The sequence below is a fragment of the Colletotrichum gloeosporioides genome (assembly GCF_011800055.1).
Source record: "Colletotrichum gloeosporioides strain Lc1 chromosome Unknown consensus_19, whole genome shotgun sequence".
Lineage (NCBI taxonomy): Eukaryota > Fungi > Ascomycota > Sordariomycetes > Glomerellales > Glomerellaceae > Colletotrichum > Colletotrichum gloeosporioides.
In genome coordinates this window covers 389,719-408,144 of record NW_025544664.1, presented here as the reverse complement: position 1 = coordinate 408,144, position 18,426 = coordinate 389,719, and the positions used below count along the sequence as shown (strand labels likewise).

Genomic DNA, 18,426 nt, shown 5'->3' with positions numbered 1-18,426 from the left:
CGAAAGAAAGTTGTAGACATGGTAAAAGAGATTAAAAGCAAAAGAGAATAGAATTTATGAACGCTATGCATCATCGCACTTCACAATCCCAGAGGCAACAAGGGAGTTCATGGTTTAAAATTTGCAACTTTTTGTATTCCCATTCAACACTATCATCTATTTCGCACCCAGCAAAAGCCCACCTCCCGATTTCCTCCTCGCAAACCCCTTTCGTCCAATCGTTCTTTCGTCACATCGGGAGGGCGGAACATAAAACACCAACGAATTTCCCCCGCTCATCGTGTTCTTCGTGCAGTCTTTCTCAAATCGTCAGCTAGCAAAGGAAAACCCGGGAAGCATGGGGCGAGACTTTAACGTTTCCGCCTTCAAAAACACAAGCTTGCTGAATTTGTGGTATCGAAGGAAGGAGACAAGAAATAGGGTGGAGGGGAGAGTGGGCAACCGTTTTAAAAGACAGGGGAAAAGGACTCATAAGCGTGCGTGCGTGGTAAGAATTCGAAGGAAGCTCTATTCGTAGCACTGCATCAGGGGGTCGAGCCGAGACAAAAGATATTCGGAGGGTCTGAGGAAGGCGGCGAGAGAGAGGAGTAGTTTTAACTGGTGTTTGTGATTTGTGATTCCCTAATGCTCCTTCTTTTTTATGTCACTAGGAGCAGAAAATCCCTTTGGCGGATCGAGGATTTGCTGGCGAGTCGAGAGGAAAAACCCATAGGCCGAACTTTTCTGAGCGCGACAGCAAGAAGGGGGAAACGAGACAACAAAGGAGAAAAAGATACGACGGAAAAAAAAGACAACATTTGGTCATGACACCCCTTTCCCTTCCAACATCCATGAGCCCTTATTTTTTGTAACCACTTCGCAAACTCCGATGAATGCGTGCGAGCTGCGCGCCTTCTCCAGTCGTTGAGAGTCGAGGAGACTGTTCTTTTGTTGCCTCGAGGGGAGGCAATCCGAGCAAGGACCGTCGAGGGTGCTGAGTGTGTGTGAAAAGGAAAGTGTTTGGTTTTCTTCTCCTTCAGCAATCCGGATGAGCCAGGTTTCTTTCTTCGCGGGGGAGAAGAGCAAAATATCAGGAAAAAGCGGAAGATCGTTGGCCCCCTCAAGCTCCGATGATGCGGTTCATGGCGTGAAGTCGTTCGTCAGAATCGTACGAGTCATCTGGGTATATGTGACGAGGAAACTCGTCTAGGCCCGGCATGCAGACAATCGGGCGCAGCTTATCCGCAATGTATGCGGCCTTTGCCCCATCATGTCCAACTGGACGCTGAAGGATAGTGGGAGGCGCATAAGCCCTCTAGGCAGTGCCGCGAGGGCCAACGTTGCGCCGGTTCTTGTTGGGAACCGTAGTCCAACCGTCCTCCTCAACAGTGGCCTCACCGTCAGCGGCGGGGGTGGAGGGCTCACGAGCAGCAGGGCCGCCGTTGGAGCGCGAAGGGCGGGCGTTGTCAAAACGGCCGCCACGAGGACCGGCACCGCCACGACCACCGCGGGGTCCAGTGGGAGCACCACGCGCACCTCCGGAAGACGCCGATCTCCAGCTGCTGGCCTCAGTGGCACGGGAGGTCTTGGCGGCCTCGCGGGGCTCTTTGGGCTCCTTTGATCGAATAGGGACCTTCTGCTCGTCAGAGGCACCGTTCTCCTTGCTCTCCTTGCTCTCTTCCTCCTTTGCGGCCTCGGGGGCCTCCTCTGCAGCCTTGGCAGCCTCCTCCGCGGCCTTGGCCTCCTGCTCAGCCTTCTCGGCAGCCTCCTTAGCGGCAGCTTCCTTGGCCAGACGGCGCTCTTCCTTGGCCTTCTCGTCGGCCTCCTTCTTCTCCCTCGCCAGCTGCTGCTTCTTCTCCTCGATCTCACGCTCTTTCGCGGCGGTATCGATAGGACGGGCGGCACCGAAGGGGCTGGCCTTGGAGTCAGTGCCGGAAGGCGAGAGAACATCGGGGGCTTCGGAAACGGTGCGCTTGGCAAGGTTCAGCCTGGGGCGGCCAACAGGGGCAGCAGGGGCAGCGGCGGGGGAGGACGGGGCCTCGCTGCCGTCGCGAGACTGGCTACCGGACTTGACAGCCGCGTCAGGACGCATCTTGGATCTCCACTGGCTGTCCTGCTCGGCGGCGGTAGGGGTACGCTCAGGGCGAGGGGGGCGAGAATCCTGGCGGGGTTGCTGGCCCTCTCCCCAAGCGGCGGGGGACTGGTGACGGTTGCGGAACTCCCGAGGTCCATCGTTGGTGCGGGGGCGGCTACCCTCGCGGGAACCGCGCTCCTCCTTGGGAAGAGGAGAGAGGGGGCCTCTACGCTCCCAGTTGCCAAAGTCACGGGTCTTGCCGTCATCCTCGCGAGGCTCGCGGGGCTCACGCGGGGCACGGCGCTCGCCAAATTCGGAGCCACGGCGGTCGTTTCCACCACGGCCGGGGAGGTCAGGAAGGGGGCCCTTGCGGGTCCAGTCGCCAAAGTCGCGAGTAGACTCACCGCGGTCGCCGCCACGGGCTGAAATTATGTTAGCAACGGTCGAGATGTGTCATCGCGTGGGCATGCTTACGAGGATCAGCAACCTTGATTCTGATGACACGGCCCTGGAAAGACTGGCCGTCCAGAGTCAAAGCCTGCTTCAAGCCCTCGAGGTCCTGGAACTCGGCGTAGGCGAAACCCTTGGGACGCTGCTGCTCGCGGTCCTCGATGATGCGGACGTTAACAATGTTGCATCCCTCAAAGAACTCGGTGACGGTCTCGACGGTGGCATCGTAGGACAGGTTGCCCAGGTGAGCGGTAAAAGGGGGCTTGTCGGGGAGCGTCTGGGGGAGGTTCTCGCGGATGGAGGAGTAGCCGCCGTAGTCTCCTACAATATCATCAGCATGTGGGTTGAATGACGTAAACGCAATTGGAATAAAACTCACTGCGCTCGGGGCGGTCGCCGCCGCCGCTGCCCCAGCCACCTCCGGAGGGTCGGTAGCCAGCCCGCTCGGGGGGAGGAAGTGCCTGAGTGCCTACAAACACATGTCAGTGGACGGAAGCCTTAGAGTGCAAGGCTGAGACGGGGAGCTGTCGCATACCGGCTGCATCAAGGTTAGCGAGACTGTCTGCTGCGTATGGTTGGTGCCCAAAGAAAAAAACTCACTGAAAGTATCCTCGACCTCATCTGCCCACGATCCTCCATAGCCTGCACAATGTTAGTATTTCATATCCATTAACTGGGCGGTGAGTCGCTCGTTCGAAGGGTTGTGGGATGCTTCGGGGTTCGGAGAACGGGGGAAAATTTTGTCGAGGGGTTGCGACTGACTTTGGTCTTGCAGGAAGTCGCCAAGCGACATCTTCTGCTGTTCCTTCTTCTTGGGAGCTATGATGACATGACCAGTTAGCGCCAGCACGGGTCTGAGGCGACACAACGGTCCTCGACGATGGTAGCTCACCCATGATTGCGGTGTTGAGGGGGCTTCGCGCAACGATTCAGATCGAGGCGCGAGGCGGGGGAATGGTGGTAGCCGAACGAGGCGGCTGTTCGCAAGGGGTGTTGGTGGTGGTGCGGAGGCTGGATATCCGAGGGATATTCTGCAGGTCGAGATGCCGCCGTGGGAGGGAGGATCTCGTGCGCCGGAGTCGAGAGTGTCGATTGGCGATTTGCGTCAGGAATGCGCGGCAGACTAGATATGGCCCAGCTTGTATGGTATGCTGAGGCGGTAGTCTTCCGGAGAAAGGTGAAGTTTTACCCGCGCAGAAAGGGTGGTCGAAAGTTTGTGAGGGTTGGACAATTTTCTCGACAGTGGCCAGGAGGTGGGAGGCACTAGCCCCGCCGCGGCTTAGCGCAGCTTTTTTACCTAGCGCCCCGCCAAAGAAGCACGGACCATCATAGCCGGGCAAACCCGTGATTGAACAATCCGCCTGCTGTGAGAGGGGCAACCGGAGTCTTGGGGGGGAGGGGAAGCCTGCGGTTGACCTCACTCCAGCGCTTCGCTGTCTGCTGCAGCACTGCTGGGGAGTGCTTGGGCCACAACGTCGCCGGCTCTTGCATCTATCCGGAGTGCACGGTTAAAAACGTTTTGAGCCGCACCGAAACATTTAGAAACGGCCCCTCGCTTGTTTGTCATCTCCTCGTTTGCTGCATAATCGATATCTGCGTGGGGAAAGCTTCCAGAACACTCGTCGCGTCGTCCCCTGCATTGCGTTGTCGCTGGATGTCCGGGCCCTGGCTTCCTGCAACCTGCCGCCAAAATCGATATGGCAGACGACGCGCAAGACGATGTGAAGGAGAGGCGGCGCCAGCGCCAGCGCCGTGGGCTGCTGCCCCCGGAGCTTGTCGATCTCATGGGACCGCCGTTGAAGGTTGGCGCCCTGACTGGTAGGTTCTCATCTGAGTATTGCATCACACTATGAAGTATTCGCTAACTTGTAAATCAAAGGATCCATCGGTCTGTTCAGTGGCATTGCTGCCGGCATCATCCGCGACTCAACTCCAGCCCTGTTTGCGATAGCATCAGGCATCCAATGGTTTGCCCTTGGCTCCAGTTACTGGCGTGAGTATTCCTGTCGCATTCCTCGAATCCACATGCTAATCAAATTTTAGTCTCTAGGTCAGTAGCGTTGAACTACCTGGGCCGCGAGGGTCAACTATCCGACTCATCCAAGGTCAAAGCAAGTGCCGTTGCTGGAGGCACTGCTGGCATGGTCGGCGGTCTCATCCGTGAGTGGCATCTCTTGCCATTGTGAAGAACTTCCTAACCTCTAGCAGGCGGTCCCAAGAACATCATTCCCGGTATTATCGTGTTCTCAATAGTGGGCGGAGCAGGCCAGGCCATTGTCAACAGAACACAACGTGTGTCGCCAGATGCCAAAGAGAAGAAGAGCTTCTTCGAATCAAGTTGGAGCCCACTGAAGAAGCTGTCGGACGACGAGTATCGCGATATGCTCGACGAGAAGATGCTCAAGATTGATGCCGAAATTGCCCTCATTGACGACAAGATTGCCGAGCTGCGGGCTGCGAAGGCAGCGGAGCCCCCTCAGGCTCCAGAGCCTCCATCCAAGCCATCAAGTCCTAAGGCCTAGGTGCTGTCGATTCATCTGCGTACATAATACCCAACCATTTAGACTGTAACAATACATGTACAACATCTCGAAAAACATTCACTTTTCGCAAAGCTGAACTTCATGCCATCATTCAGACACTTATCTCTATCACGATACTCGGAGTCTACAAGGGTGAGTGTTTAGGAATGATTTCAAACGAGATAACTGATTTCGAGCCTCCCTGTGGCGAAGTACTATGCCGCACGAGAGACACTCTTCAATACACCAGTCAAGCTTGTTGATTCAGAACTAGTGCTGCAATCATGATTGGTCAAAGACAGGCAGTACAGCCTCATCGGTTACCTTCCCACGAAGGGATAAGCTCGCGACGTGACCCGCAGCTTGGTTTTCCCTACGCCTTGCACTATTTTACATTTCGCTTCTCGGTACTGCATTGCCTTCACGACAGTTTTGCTATGAGACTCATTGACACAGCAACCCTCCGTCTTCAAGACTTTTCCGACTTGGAACGCCCCAAATACGCCATTCTCTCCCACACATGGGGCAAAGAGGAAGTCAGCCTACAGGAACGGATGGAGTGGGAGGAGGGAGACCCAAATCAAAAGACCCGGATAGAAGCCAAAAGCGGTTTCAAGAAGATTGCAAACGCATGTCGAATCGCTCGGTTAGATGGTCATCCATACATCTGGGTCGACACCAACTGTATCGACAAGAAGAGTAGTGCCGAGTTGTCCGAAGCCATCAATTCCATGTTTTCCTGGTATCAGGCCTCTAGAGTTTGCTTTGCATATCTGGAAGATCTCCCAGCGGAAACCACTACCAAGGACCTGTCTAGGTGTCGATGGTTCACCAGAGGCTGGACACTGCAAGAGCTTCTCGCACCTCGACGCGTGACGTTCTTTGACTCGGCGTGGGAATCTGTCGGCACAAAAACCACGCTTCGCACACGAATTCGCGAGGCTACTTGCATAGAGGCAGCTGTGCTTCGTGACCCAGCAAAGATCAACACTGCTTGCGCTGCCAAAAAGATGTCGTGGGCGTCATCACGCCAGACAACTCGTGTCGAAGACATGGCTTATTGTCTTCTGGGACTTTTCAACATCAATATGCCCCTCTTGTACGGCGAAGGCAACGACGCTTTTCGAAGACTCCAAGAGGAAATCATCAAAGTTTCCACCGACCAAAGCCTCTTCGCATGGGACTGGCCTTCCACGACACCGAAATATTATTTGCGAGGGCTGCACTCAGTCACAACATTGGCCCCTTTCCCCTCAGCCTTTGGAAAATGCCATGATGTTGTGAGGGACTTGGACCATGAGCTGCAGACCCAGCCGCGCCACAGAGAGTATGCCATGACAAATTTCGGACTTAACATCGCTCTTCCCCTGCTTATTGAAAAGCAGGGTGCGCGTTACGGGGCATTAAACTGTAGATACAAGAAGCTGCAAGATTTTCTTATCTGCATTCCTCTGTCTATCCATGACCTGACAGGGACTTTCTACCGAGACGACTCCCGAGACCTTATAATTATTCCGCGTCGATACTTTCTTGGACAGCCGACCTCAATTTTACTCCCTCGATATTCCGAGTCTCAGCACTATGCCTTATCACCTAGTTTTCTCAGACCTCAGGATGGAGAAGTCTCGTTCCTGCTGTTCACCTCGAATAGGGACTTGGGACTCTGGGAGATTCGTACATCGTGGGGGTACATGCGAGCCAGTCAGCGACTTTACATCGAAGGAAAAGATATTCCGCATGATATCAGAGCCAACACTGTCACGGTCAGAAAGAAGAATACCAACACACAGTGGGTGTTTGTTATTTTATGGACCCCGGAATGTGACTGGGGACACGTATGCGTCAAGAGCTACTACGGAGATCCAGAAAATGATGTCGGAGGGGACCTCTTGCAGCGCACAGTGGTTCATGCGCCTTGTACCGGGGAAGCAACGGCTTTCTTCATGGATTTCGAGCTCGAGGTCGGTTTTCGTTATTCTACAGTGAGCAGTTCAGGCGGACGGTGGCTCCCTCTGTTTCTGAAGCGATCACCGGAGACGATGGACCAATGAGGTCCACGACTAGTCGGTGATGGAGAGCTGGCTTCTCCGCCCTTGTTAGGTAGATGATGTTCCCAGCGATGTGAGCCGTGGTCAGACAGCGGCGTTTTCATGTCTGGCGAAGTGGACGCTCACGGAGGGAGTGCCAGTTTTTCCTAGCTGGGCGACGTCAAAAGACATGAAAGGTCCGGTTGTCTAGGACAGGCCAGATTATGCAAGTAGCTAACTCTGGTCTGATTGACAAGAGCTTGCTGTTATCTTCAGTGTAAGCAAGACAGAATCGACGCTGTAGATTAGGCGTGCGGGACAAGTAAGCATGACTCGGCGAACGATTGCGATTCACCACGTGTCTCGACGTCAGTTGGTCCTTGCCGCTCTATTTTCCGATGGAAGGGCCGGTGGACCACGAGCGGATGGAATGAGTTCCGGGTTGCATACGCGTAGACAATTACATGGATGATCGAGATGGCTTGGCAACCGCGATCAACATCAGTTCCTGGAACTTGGACAATGTCGCTGAGGTCGATCCTTGTAGACCACGAGGAGGCTGGAACACATTGCTTCTTCATCAACCGTTGTAAGGCCCTTGCGCATACGTGCCCTCTTAAGTAAAGTGCTTATCTCAACTCAACCAGAAGAGCAAGATCTTGGTTCAGACGGCTTATCCTGGTCCGAGGCTCCCCGTCCGAGGCTGGCTCAGTCGGCGTCCGATATGACGGACGCTGGAGATTGGAGGCGCTTGCTGCACGTGCTAAGGATGAGGAGCAGCCCTAGCTTCGGCGCCAGGGCGTCCCAACCAATGCAGGAGCGCATTGAGTCCGCGATGCACGGCCCTCTGATGCAGCGATGGGATGCACGCAATTGATAATAAATCTGAGGCGGCGACATGAAGCCGTGCCGGACGGGTGGTGCTGCACTTTGGGGCAACAGGGTACGTACTTCTCGCACTCAGTGAGCCGGGATTGGGGATCCATACTGAACAGTCAGCGATCCAATGAGATGCCGTGGCAGCCGGAACTAGCCGGCAAGCGAGGACCATCTCTGGGGGTGGGAATTTTAGAGGAAGTGGTGAATGCCATCGTCTCTTCGCTGGTGACACCGTGGCGGTACTTGCTGCGCGGTGATGCACGGGTGATGTCAGAAGTACCGCGACTGGAGCACCCCTGGCGAGAGTGGACTTGGTGATGTTCATTTCCACCACCCGTCAATCCCAAGTGCCCTGTTCCTGGATTCCGCCGCTCCGTCCGCCTCCTTAACCTTTGCGAGAGTGAGCGAAGCTGACCAGACCAGACCAGACCAAACCAGACCAGGCCAGGCCGCCCTGTTCCCGTCGCCCTGCACTCACTGCACCTGCACCACACCGACGCGACGCCGCTTCTCCTGTTCTGTCCCTTCCTTGTCTTGGCTCCAACTCTCCAAGTTTGGACAGTCAGTCAGTCTTGTCTTACCTTACCAATCCCCTCTTGGGTCCTACTATTTGTTGCTATTGAAACGGAAAAAAGAAGGCCGCGTTGTTTTGCTGGCTAGCAACCCGCCCGTTATCGTTCATCATTTAATCGTATCGACAAGACATTGACAGCCAGCTCGGACAGACGGGTTCCCTGTCAAGGGTGGATTTGAAGCAGCAAGTACCTCCTTGGCTTCCCGTACTGAATACGTGTTGGTGTGTGGCAGCGTCAGTGTCGTGCCGAGCAGGTCACCAAGAACGGAGAGGACAAGGGCTTAGACGGCATCGCTCGCATTTTGCCAGTCCAATCCATCCAACAATTTCTGGCTGCGCTGCGTCACTCGTTCTGCAACAGCTGCATCAATCACCGATCCCGCCGGCTGAGCTTTTTTGAGCCAACCCTCTGCCATCCGACTGGACTGCCACACAAACCGCAATACGGATACGTCGTCTTTTTTCCCCAACGGAAAGTACTCTCCGCACTGCAACGCACCGCACCGCACCTCATCGCATCGCCGCCATTTTTTGGGGTCAGCAACCTTTACTCTCCCTTCCGACCTTCCCAAGGGATCCGATCGTCTTCTTTTCTCCCCGCCGTCCCGCCCTGCGACCGAACGACCGAACGATCGAGCTAGCTCGTTATATCCCTTGGCAAATACTGCAACCGCCTGGGCGCCGGAACTCTGCTCCTGCAAGAGAGCAATCGCGGAGTTTACATCATCAACCACACCTGCAGACGCACCCCAAACACCCACACACAAGGACTGGTTCACGACATGGCGCGCTCGGATCGTTGGAGGCGGAAGTAAACGTGCGGGATTCCATAGAGATCTGGTTCTCTCCAGGCACGTTACCCTCCTTTTTTTGTCCTCCGTGTCCGCCGTCTTGTCCCTCCGTTGCCCCCTCCATACCCACTCCGTTCCGGGAGCTGTTGGACTAACGTTGCGGCGGTGGTGGTACAGATACTGAACCGAGCTTTCGATCGCGCAAATCGACCGCGGGCTCACTATGGCTCTGCTCAACCCGACTTTCATCTTTGGCGTCATTGTCCTCCTCTACCTCTCCTCCTTCATTCTCTTCGCCGTCGTCCGCATCCTTACCGGAGTATCGATCCAGAGAATAGGCTACTTCTCCCTCCGCCGACTCGCTTATACACCGAGAGATGGATTCAAGATTGAGATCCGGGGGTTGGGACTCAACGTCCACCGCCCAACCTTCGCCCAGCCCACATGGCTGAGCATTGTGGTCAGCGAGCTGGTCGTCACCGTCGACATCCGCGAGCTCGACGGGAAGAAGAGTGAGGACAGCTCCGGCGACTCCGATAGTACCGATGCCGAGGAGGATTCCGATACACAGCAGGCGGAGCAGCAGAAGGTGCCTTTAATACGGCGGAATGGCGGCCCCCCGCCCCGGAGCGAGACCTGGAAACACCTCATGAAGCTCAAGGATAGGATAAAGAGGGCGCACCGCAAGCTGAATTGGCTGCGGATGGTCGATGTCGTGGCTACCAACTCTACCATCAAGGTCGTCGACGTGGGCGATGTGCAGTTTGGAAGCTTGACCGTGGCTGTTGACACGCGGCGCAAGATGGTCGACCGCGCACGTTTCTTTTTCCAGTCTCGAAATGACAAGACCAAGAACAAGCAACGACAGGCAGAGTGGATGATGACGCTACGCAGCGTTTTGTTTACACCGGAGGGCAAGGAGTCTCTCGAAATTCTTGATAATGCGACGTTGAACATCCATGGGTTCTTGTACGAGGCGTTGGACGGACTACGCGATGCAGCCATTGCTCTTAAGCTGGGCCGCGTCCACATTCCCTACGACGAGGTTCGGTTATGCGCCGACCGACTGAAGGAGTGTAAGTCGGCTGCCCGCACGCCTTCGTTGGAGGAGCCGGCCGACATCTTCATGGAGAAGGTGATCCACGAGGTTGCCCAGCCGGGCAGCACGCACCAAGAGTTGATCCAGACCGTGTCCGACTCGAAAGAATTCATCAGCTCTATCCTGAGGGGCGTTAAGGAGGTCCAATTCGCGGTGAGCTTTGTTGGCATGACGAAGAAGGTGGAGACGGTAAAGCCCAACGCCAAGCCCATCTTGCTCAATGCCTCTATGAAGGAGGTCGGCATCGATTTGCATCGCCTAGATCCCAAATCGCCATCCCACAGGATGTACTTTCCGTCCAAGGACATCGCCCATGAGGCTCTTGCTGCAGCGCTGTCCATATCTATTGGCCTGGACGATGGCGACGGGAAGCCGGAGAGACTGTTGTACATTCCTATGGCAACAACCACGGTCAAGACAACACTGCCGTCCAAGACAGTCGAGATGGCACAGGACGTGGGCGCCGAAGAGAGGAACGCCAACATTCTCTTCGCCAACTCCGTAGTGACATCTCCTTCGGTGGATCTCGACCCGCGTCATCTTCCGATCCTCGTCGCCATGCTTCAACCAAAACCCAAGAGGCATCGCGGCGATCGTCAGCCACGGCATGTACTTATATCACGATTACTGCCAAAGGCCAACATAAAGTTTACAATGCACGAGCCCGTTCTCCGAGTCGCCCTACCTGCAGTTGACCAGCACGCAGCTCCCGATGATTTTGATTTAATTATATCTTCAATCTCATCGATTTCACTTGACATGGAATCATTCCATTCTACTGTTGAGGACTTGCATTATTCACTAGCCTCAACAATGAGGATACAGTCACACGAGTTATACTACCAGACGTCATCGAGTAACCGATTCGACCTCATCCAAACCGAGTCCTTCGAGTTGAAGGTGCAACTTAGTGCGACACCCGATGTTCACGTTGTGGCATCAGGCAACCTACAAACGTTTGCCATCAAAATGGTGCGACCTGAGATCACCGATGGTCTTAGACAGATCGTGCGACAGCTGAGAATGAATGTCGAGTCTGAGAAGCGATTTACCTCAAAAACTTCAAGCAAGCCACCACAAAACTTCCTCCGCGCATTGCCATCTTGGTTGCTTCAATTTCAACTTCAAGCATCTGATTTCAGCGTGGAGGTTGCTGGCATCGACGAGGATATCTCAGATGACACGCGCGGCGTGTCCATCCAGCTCGATGAGTTCTCAGCGGAGTACCGAGCACAAAGACTCGACGGCGGACTTCAACGGCGGCCATCCAGGCGTAGGGCTAACAGCCGTACCGTCCACCCCGACTCGGATCTTCTCAAGCATCCGGTTTCCCCTGCACCGAGGAAGAAGCAGCAAAACCCAGGAGATGGACGCAGAGTCGCCATTCACGTGCGAGGTTTGGAGGCCTACATTGTCGAATCAGAGGACCGGGTGGAACTGGAGCCGTTCGTCAATATGCCTCGCTTTGAGGTTGCATTCCAGGCTCTCAGCGATCAACAGGGTCCAGTCTTCCATATCCATGCCGGCATGCGCACTGTCCTTTTGCAGTACTCTCTCTTCCGGCACTACTCTGTCGGAGTGGCCATCATGATCCTTAAGAGGGCGTTTATGAGATCGGGACAAGATGTTACTTCGCCAATGATGTCGCCAACGACGCCAAGAAGAGAGGGGAGCGATCTCCTGTCTCCTCCAATGTCACCAGAGTCGCCTTTTGTCGACATGAGTGACTTTTCGACCATCACTCCGGAGCTCGTGGCCATTGACATTAAGGCAGCTCTGGTTCAAGTCAAGGCCGAGCTTCCAAATGACCCTCAAGTGATGCTTCAGGTGTACGGCGTGGAAGCTGGTCGACACAGATGGTCAGCCCCACACCTGGCTTCGAAGCTGATTCGCGTTTACGTCCAACCGCCGAGAATGCGATCAACATGGGCTAGAATGGTCAGCATCAAGGGCGGACGCATCGACTGGAGGACATCCCGGCGCAAGCTTACCAGCGGCGGATTCCAGGAGGACAAGATGATCGACATCAACTCCGACGCCATACGATTTGCGGTACCGCATGAGGTCCAGGTCAACAAGATCTCCGACAACGTCATAAATACGCTCAAATCGATCAAGCAGCTCCACCACCGCTTCAAGACAGGAACTAATGAGTACATTCTTGACAAGGTCCCTGGAGGCCCGAAAAACGTCCCCAAGGTCTCGGTCAGAACCCGTTCTTTGCTCTTTGAACTGGAAGATGGTGCTTTTGAGTGGAAGCTGGGAATGATCTACCGTGCCGGCCGAATTGAACAGATGCAACGTCTTGCCCGTGAAGAGGCTTTCGAGGTCAAGAGGAAGAAGGTTCGCGAGGAAGAGTCAAGGAAAGAATCTGGCAAACTCCGAGCCCGCTCTCTATTCCACAGAGGGCGTCAGAACAACGGCGCCTCGTGGGCAAGAAGTCAAAGTGCAGATGGGCGGAGACGTGGGAGCGAAAGCCAGTCACGAGGTAGAGCGCCGCGGTACGACCCCGATGGAGGTGGCCTTGGTATCACCGGATCATCCAAGATTGCCGAGCAAGAGGCAAGAGAGAAGTTGGATGCGTACAATGCGCAGAGCTGGAAGAAGCGGATTGACCGATTCTACTCCATGGCGAAGAATGGCATGAAGGAGATTCGCGGCATGTTCTGGGGTCCCGATCAGCTGCCCGACGACTTGGAGGACACAGAAAACATCCTCGAGGTGCCCCAGAGGCCAGCACTGATGTCCGCCCTCATCACCGATCTCCAGTTCGTCATCGATAAACCTACCTTCGCTATGAAGGACCTGCCGGATTTCATCCATTCCGTTGGAAAGGGAATGCCCAAGGACATGAAATATGGCCTGTTGGTTCCCATGCATGTCTCGATCGACCTTAGTGAGGCGAGGATTTCATTACGCGATTACCCGCTCCCGCTCATTCACATTCCGAGCCTGAAGGCAGGGCAATCCACAAGGTTACCTGCAATGTCATTAAAGACCAATTTTGTCATCGCGGAAGAGTATCGTGGTATGGAAACAACCCGCCGTATCAAGGTCAACATTGTACCACCGCGAAGCCACGAGCCTGGGGGTGCAAGCGAGGGCGGTTTTGCCATCGACGTCCGACGGACTATCGGACCGGTCAAGTCCTACTCGAACATGAGAGTCGACATCAACACGGCTTTGCCAACAAGAATTACGTGGGGCCCAGCATACCAACCAGCCATACAAGATATGATGATGGGCATTGAGTCCTTCACCAAGCCGCAGGTTGACCCGTCCGAAAGAGTCGGATTTTGGGACAAGATTCGGCTCAATTTCCACTCTAGGATACACGTCGCCTGGAGGGGAGACGGTGACATGCATCTGGCACTGAAGGGCACGCGCGATCCTTACTGCGTGACGGGCAACGGCGCAGGATTTATCATGTGCTGGCGCAACGACGTCAAGTGGAACATCAACGCTGATGACAACCCCAAGCGCTTCATGACTGTCGACTCTGGCGAGTATGTGCTTGCCATTCCAGACTACAGCCACCAGGTCCGGGAGGCTGCCCGGCGCACGGGTGAAGACGACAGTTTGATGAGCGAAGACAGCTATAAGTCTGGCGCTTCCTTCAAGAAGGTCGTCATGAAGCTTTCTGGCAAGGTGCAGTGGATGGCTGGACTCGTGTTTGAGCGGGCAATTATGGAGGGCAAACGAAGCTTCGACTTCAGACCGCACTACGACGTCGTGCTGCGTGCTCCTCACCATGTCAAACCCGAGGACCAGCCGTACGATGCCTTCCGTGGATTCCGAAGTTCACATATCCATCTTTCGATCGCTGTCCGAGCACCCGTTGACCGCGATTGGATGTCTTCGAACCCCGAGTCGTCCCGGAGCTACAATACTGTGCACTGCACTCCCCGTTTCTTCACCCACTTCTTCGCATGGTGGTCGCTCTTTGGTGGCGCAATGGCCTTGCCAATCCGTCAAGGTTCTCTATGGCCAGGTAGAGAGCGGAACAGTAAGAAGTTCGGCAAGCATCTTTCGACCATCAAGTACAACTTGTTGTTGGCGCCGCTGTTTATCAGTCACATCTACAAGCATAAGGACGTTGAAGATGCTTCTGACAGTGGCGTTTCTGCAACGGGCCTCAAAGTCCGTTTTGACAGCTTCATGTTGGATCTTCATCAGAGACGTGAAGAATTCAATACCAGAGACCAGGGCCGAAAGACGAAGGGCAAGACCAGCGGAATCAAGATTCATGCGGCTCAGCTTGACCTGGCAGCCGCTGACGTACGAGCAGTGTCGGCAAGCATCAAAGGCACGACAACCGAGGCCATCAAGAAAGGATCCATATCCCAGCTGATAACGAACCAGCACGAGGATAGCGCCGATTTGTCACGCTTCACGATTCCTGACAACGACCTGAGCTGGATTGACATGGATGACTTTGTCGAGTTGGATTGGATCTTGCCAACGGAACCAAACCCGGATACAAAGATTCTGCCCTTGGCATATGCACCTCGCCTTACGTACTTCCGGCAAACCGACATTGGAGGCGTCGTCTCTGGAGATCCCGACCGCAAGAGCCCCTTTGGTGATGAGCCGACGCACTTCTGCATTATGAGTCACGACGACGATCCTCGCCGAGTTCAGACACAGCTCATTCAGGAACGCTTGGCTCAGCTGGAAGTCCAAATAGAAAGCTACGGAAGGAACTTGGGCGAAGCCGAGCTGAAGGTTGTACGTGACGACGCCAAAGACCCTAAGCTTGTTGCTGCGTTCGAGAGCTTGCAACAACAAGGCGCCATTTTGCAAAAGAAGAAGGTGTACCTTCAAAACATGCTTCGGCAGATGAACAAGCCCACGGACACTACCCAATTCTTCAAGCGCGAAAACGACAGCAGCCAGTCTGAAGAGTCGATCTATCTTGAGCAAGAAGATTCGCTGACGATCCCCTCCGGTGCCGAGTTTGAGAGTGATTTCAACAACCGTTTCGTCATTCACAACCTTCATTTCAAGTGGAACAACACGCTGCGTAACATCGTTCTACGCTACATCCACCAAGTCAGTCAGCGCCGGGGATTCGTCTACTACTTGTCCCGTCCAGCGGTCAAGTTTATCCTGGATATCGTGGAGGAGCAGTATAAGGCCAAACAGAATCCCAAGCCCAACGCCAGCAAGAACCGGACTCCCACGGGTGGCGCGACAACAGGCACCTCTCCAGACCTCGACCAGGCAGAGCGCGAATTCAAGCAAGACATCGAGGACCGCATCAAGAAAATCCTCCAAGACGGCAAGAAGTATGTCAACGCAGACGGCAAAGGCGGTGACAACGTACCCAACGTTCCTATTGAGGACTTGTCGAGCGGTATCTCGGACGAATTCACACCGCAAAACAGTTACCACGTCCGCCTCATTGCGCCGCAGATCCAGTTGCAGAGCGACAAGAACAAGAAGAATGTGGTCATCCTCACATCCAAGGGCATGGAACTCAAGGTTGTTGAGGTCATGGACAAGATGAGAATTTCAGATTCCGTCAGTGGTTTGGTGCAGCGACGATTCCTTGTGAACATGGATAGCACCCAGTTCTTCGTCACGCACCAGTCCTACTTCTCGGAGATGGTCACCTCCTATGCCGGAAGTCGCTATGGAACGCCGTCCTCGACCTCTTGGCCTCCCTGGGTTCCTATGGAGGTCATGTTCGACTTCGAGACCGATCCTTTCGGATTCAATCGTGTGGTGCAAAAGACATCAGCGATGCTCCGATACGACAAGTACAATACTCTGCGTCTGAAGTACAACGACGAAGTCAACACCGAGGGCTCTAGTGATTCATCGCAGCCCAATGCCGAACAGAAGATGGACAACCTTTGGGTCGAGTTCCCCCAAGCCCGTGCCCTCTGCAACTCCGGAGACTATTACGCCATGTATGTCATTGTACTGGACCTGCTCATGTACAATGAGCCTCTGGAGAAGACACGAAGCGAGCGTCTGGAGAAGATCATGCTGGCCTCCGATTTCAGTGATCTCAGCGGCACGCCCGAAATGGTGCAGAAGCTCCAAGAGCGCATTCGATCACTGCAAGACATCAAGTCACACTTCCAGATCTATTCCAAGTACATGGACGAACGTGGTTGGGAGGACAGACTTCTCCTGGAGCGTGATTTGGCAGCATGCGAGGACGAGTTGTTCTTCATGATGAAGGCTATTACATCTTCGCAGCGCAGATACGAGACGGCATCCGAGAGCAACGCCTTGCTGAGATGGAGCATCACAGCTCGCGACACGGTCTGGCACATGCTTCGTGACAACAAGGAACCTCTGGTCGAATTGCAGCTCAAGGATGTGGAGTACGACCGTACCGATAACGCTGATGGTTCGCATATCAACTTGATTCGGGTCGGCAAGGTATTCGGTTTCAACCTCTTGCCTGACGCCATGTACCCAGAGATCATCGCCCCGTACATTGGTGATGAGAAGAGCGCAGGCGAGCTGGGCAACCGGGAGATGATCCGAGTCTACTGGTACATGCTTGAAGCTATTGCCGGCATTCCTGTCATGGATCACTTCGAAGTCAACTTGTTCCCTATGAAGGTTCAGCTGGAGCGAGAGGTTGGAAAGCGTATATTCGAATACATCTTCCCTGGCATTGACGGCGATGAGAAGCAAGCCAAGAACGACTCACCCTTCATGCTCAAGCACACGCCCGCCGATGAGGAAGACGAAGACGATTCCTCCATGTCTGGATCTGGCCGTCTTACGGCTAGTGATAAGGATGGATTCAATACCAGGCCTGGCTCACTCGAGTTGCGTCTACACCCGACTTTGAACTCGGACTCCCCGTCCAAGTCGGTTGGTAGCACGCCTAAGAAGAATCTCTCAGTCAACACTGGAGAGGGCCACGGCTTCCGTCTGTTTCGGTCTGTGGGCACAGGAAAGACTATCGCCAAGAAGCCGTCGTATGAATCTCTGAAATCAAATGCTCCTCGTCCCGGAATCGGCCGCACCTCGACGGGCTTTTCGTCCAAGGAAAGCTCGGTAACGGGCGATAGCAAGAAGTCCCGTTTCGGCTTGCGCAAGGAGTCCAAGGCAGAGGAGAACAAGCCGTCCGACGACCTCACTAAGATGATGTCTCGCGCGAGCAGTTATATGACGTTCGCACACATCAAGATGCCCTCCGTGGTTCTCTGCCTCAGCTACAAGGGCAAGGACAACCGCAACGTGGAAGACGTGCATGACTTTGTGTTCCGCATGCCTGCAGTCGAGTGGCGCAATAAGACTTGGTCCAACCTCGACCTTGCCCTCGCGCTCAAGAAGGCCGTCATCAAAGCCTTGATCTCGCACACGGGTGCAATCATCGGCAACAAGTTCAAGCACCGCCCCAGCAACACCCAGGCCAGCAAGCTGCGAGAGCTCGCCAGCGGGTCGTCCCTGATTGCACCGTCCTCCGCGTCACAGCATGACGCTGATAGCATCAACAACAGCGACGATTCCTCGAGCTTATATGGTAATTCTCCCGTCGACTACTCGCGCTCTCCACCAAGGTCCTTACACGGTAGTTCAGCTAGTAGCATCCCGATCCCGCGATCCACGAGTAGGAGTTCTAGCGTCGCGAGCTCGAGATCACGTCGAACGGGCGAATCGAGCATGCAAGGGCCGGCCGTTCCCAGCTTCCTGATGATGACGCCTCCCACGCCGTCAGACGGCCGAAACCCTCAAGGCTTGGGTATAGAACTCCTCCGCCCGTCGTCTAGAAGCAGTCTCGCGCCGGACTACCAGCCCGGCAACGGCACGATTAGATCTCTATCTAGATCAGGGACGGGAGCGGAACCAGAGGGCCGTCGTAAGTCAGCAGGCAGCGGTTTTCTTCGGGACAAGCTGAATGCCCTCACGCACCGTAAGAGGGAGCCTAGCAAAGAACCAAGTCGGCTGCAGAGGGAAGACACCCCAGAACCGGACGAAGAGGCCACTGCGTCTCCCGAGGAAAGCCCGAAGGCGGTGAAGAGGTTCGGGGGACTTGGTAGTCGGGTGAAGACCGGTTAG

The 18,426-nt window shown here is 54.8% G+C and overlaps 3 protein-coding genes across 3 annotated transcripts; 2 read left to right on the top strand and 1 right to left on the bottom strand.

The window, feature by feature from the left end:
* Positions 1–1,099: 1,099 nt before the first annotated feature.
* On the bottom strand, positions 1,100–3,296 carry GCG54_00006406 (putative RNA-binding protein sce3; the record flags this gene model as incomplete). The annotated part of the gene is made up of 6 exons (XM_045406408.1): positions 1,100–1,264; positions 1,319–2,475; positions 2,528–2,824; positions 2,883–2,972; positions 3,104–3,145; positions 3,266–3,296. 6 exons carry the CDS (start codon positions 3,294–3,296, stop codon positions 1,100–1,102), a joined length of 1,782 nt encoding a protein of 593 aa, XP_045267700.1.
* Positions 3,297–4,200: 904 nt separating this feature from the next.
* On the top strand, positions 4,201–6,725 carry GCG54_00006405 (Vegetative incompatibility protein HET-E-1; the record flags this gene model as incomplete). The annotated part of the gene is made up of 5 exons (XM_045406407.1): positions 4,201–4,321; positions 4,383–4,496; positions 4,547–4,663; positions 4,712–5,011; positions 5,482–6,725. Coding segments are annotated over 5 exons (1,896 nt in total), but the record flags the coding sequence as incomplete, so codon positions are not given.
* A 2,794-nt stretch (positions 6,726–9,519) lies between these two features.
* Positions 9,520–18,426, top strand: GCG54_00006404 (UPF0648 protein C3H5.09c; the record flags this gene model as incomplete). Its single annotated transcript, XM_045406406.1, has 1 exon — positions 9,520–18,426. One exon carries the CDS (start codon positions 9,520–9,522, stop codon positions 18,424–18,426), a length of 8,907 nt encoding a protein of 2,968 aa, XP_045267698.1.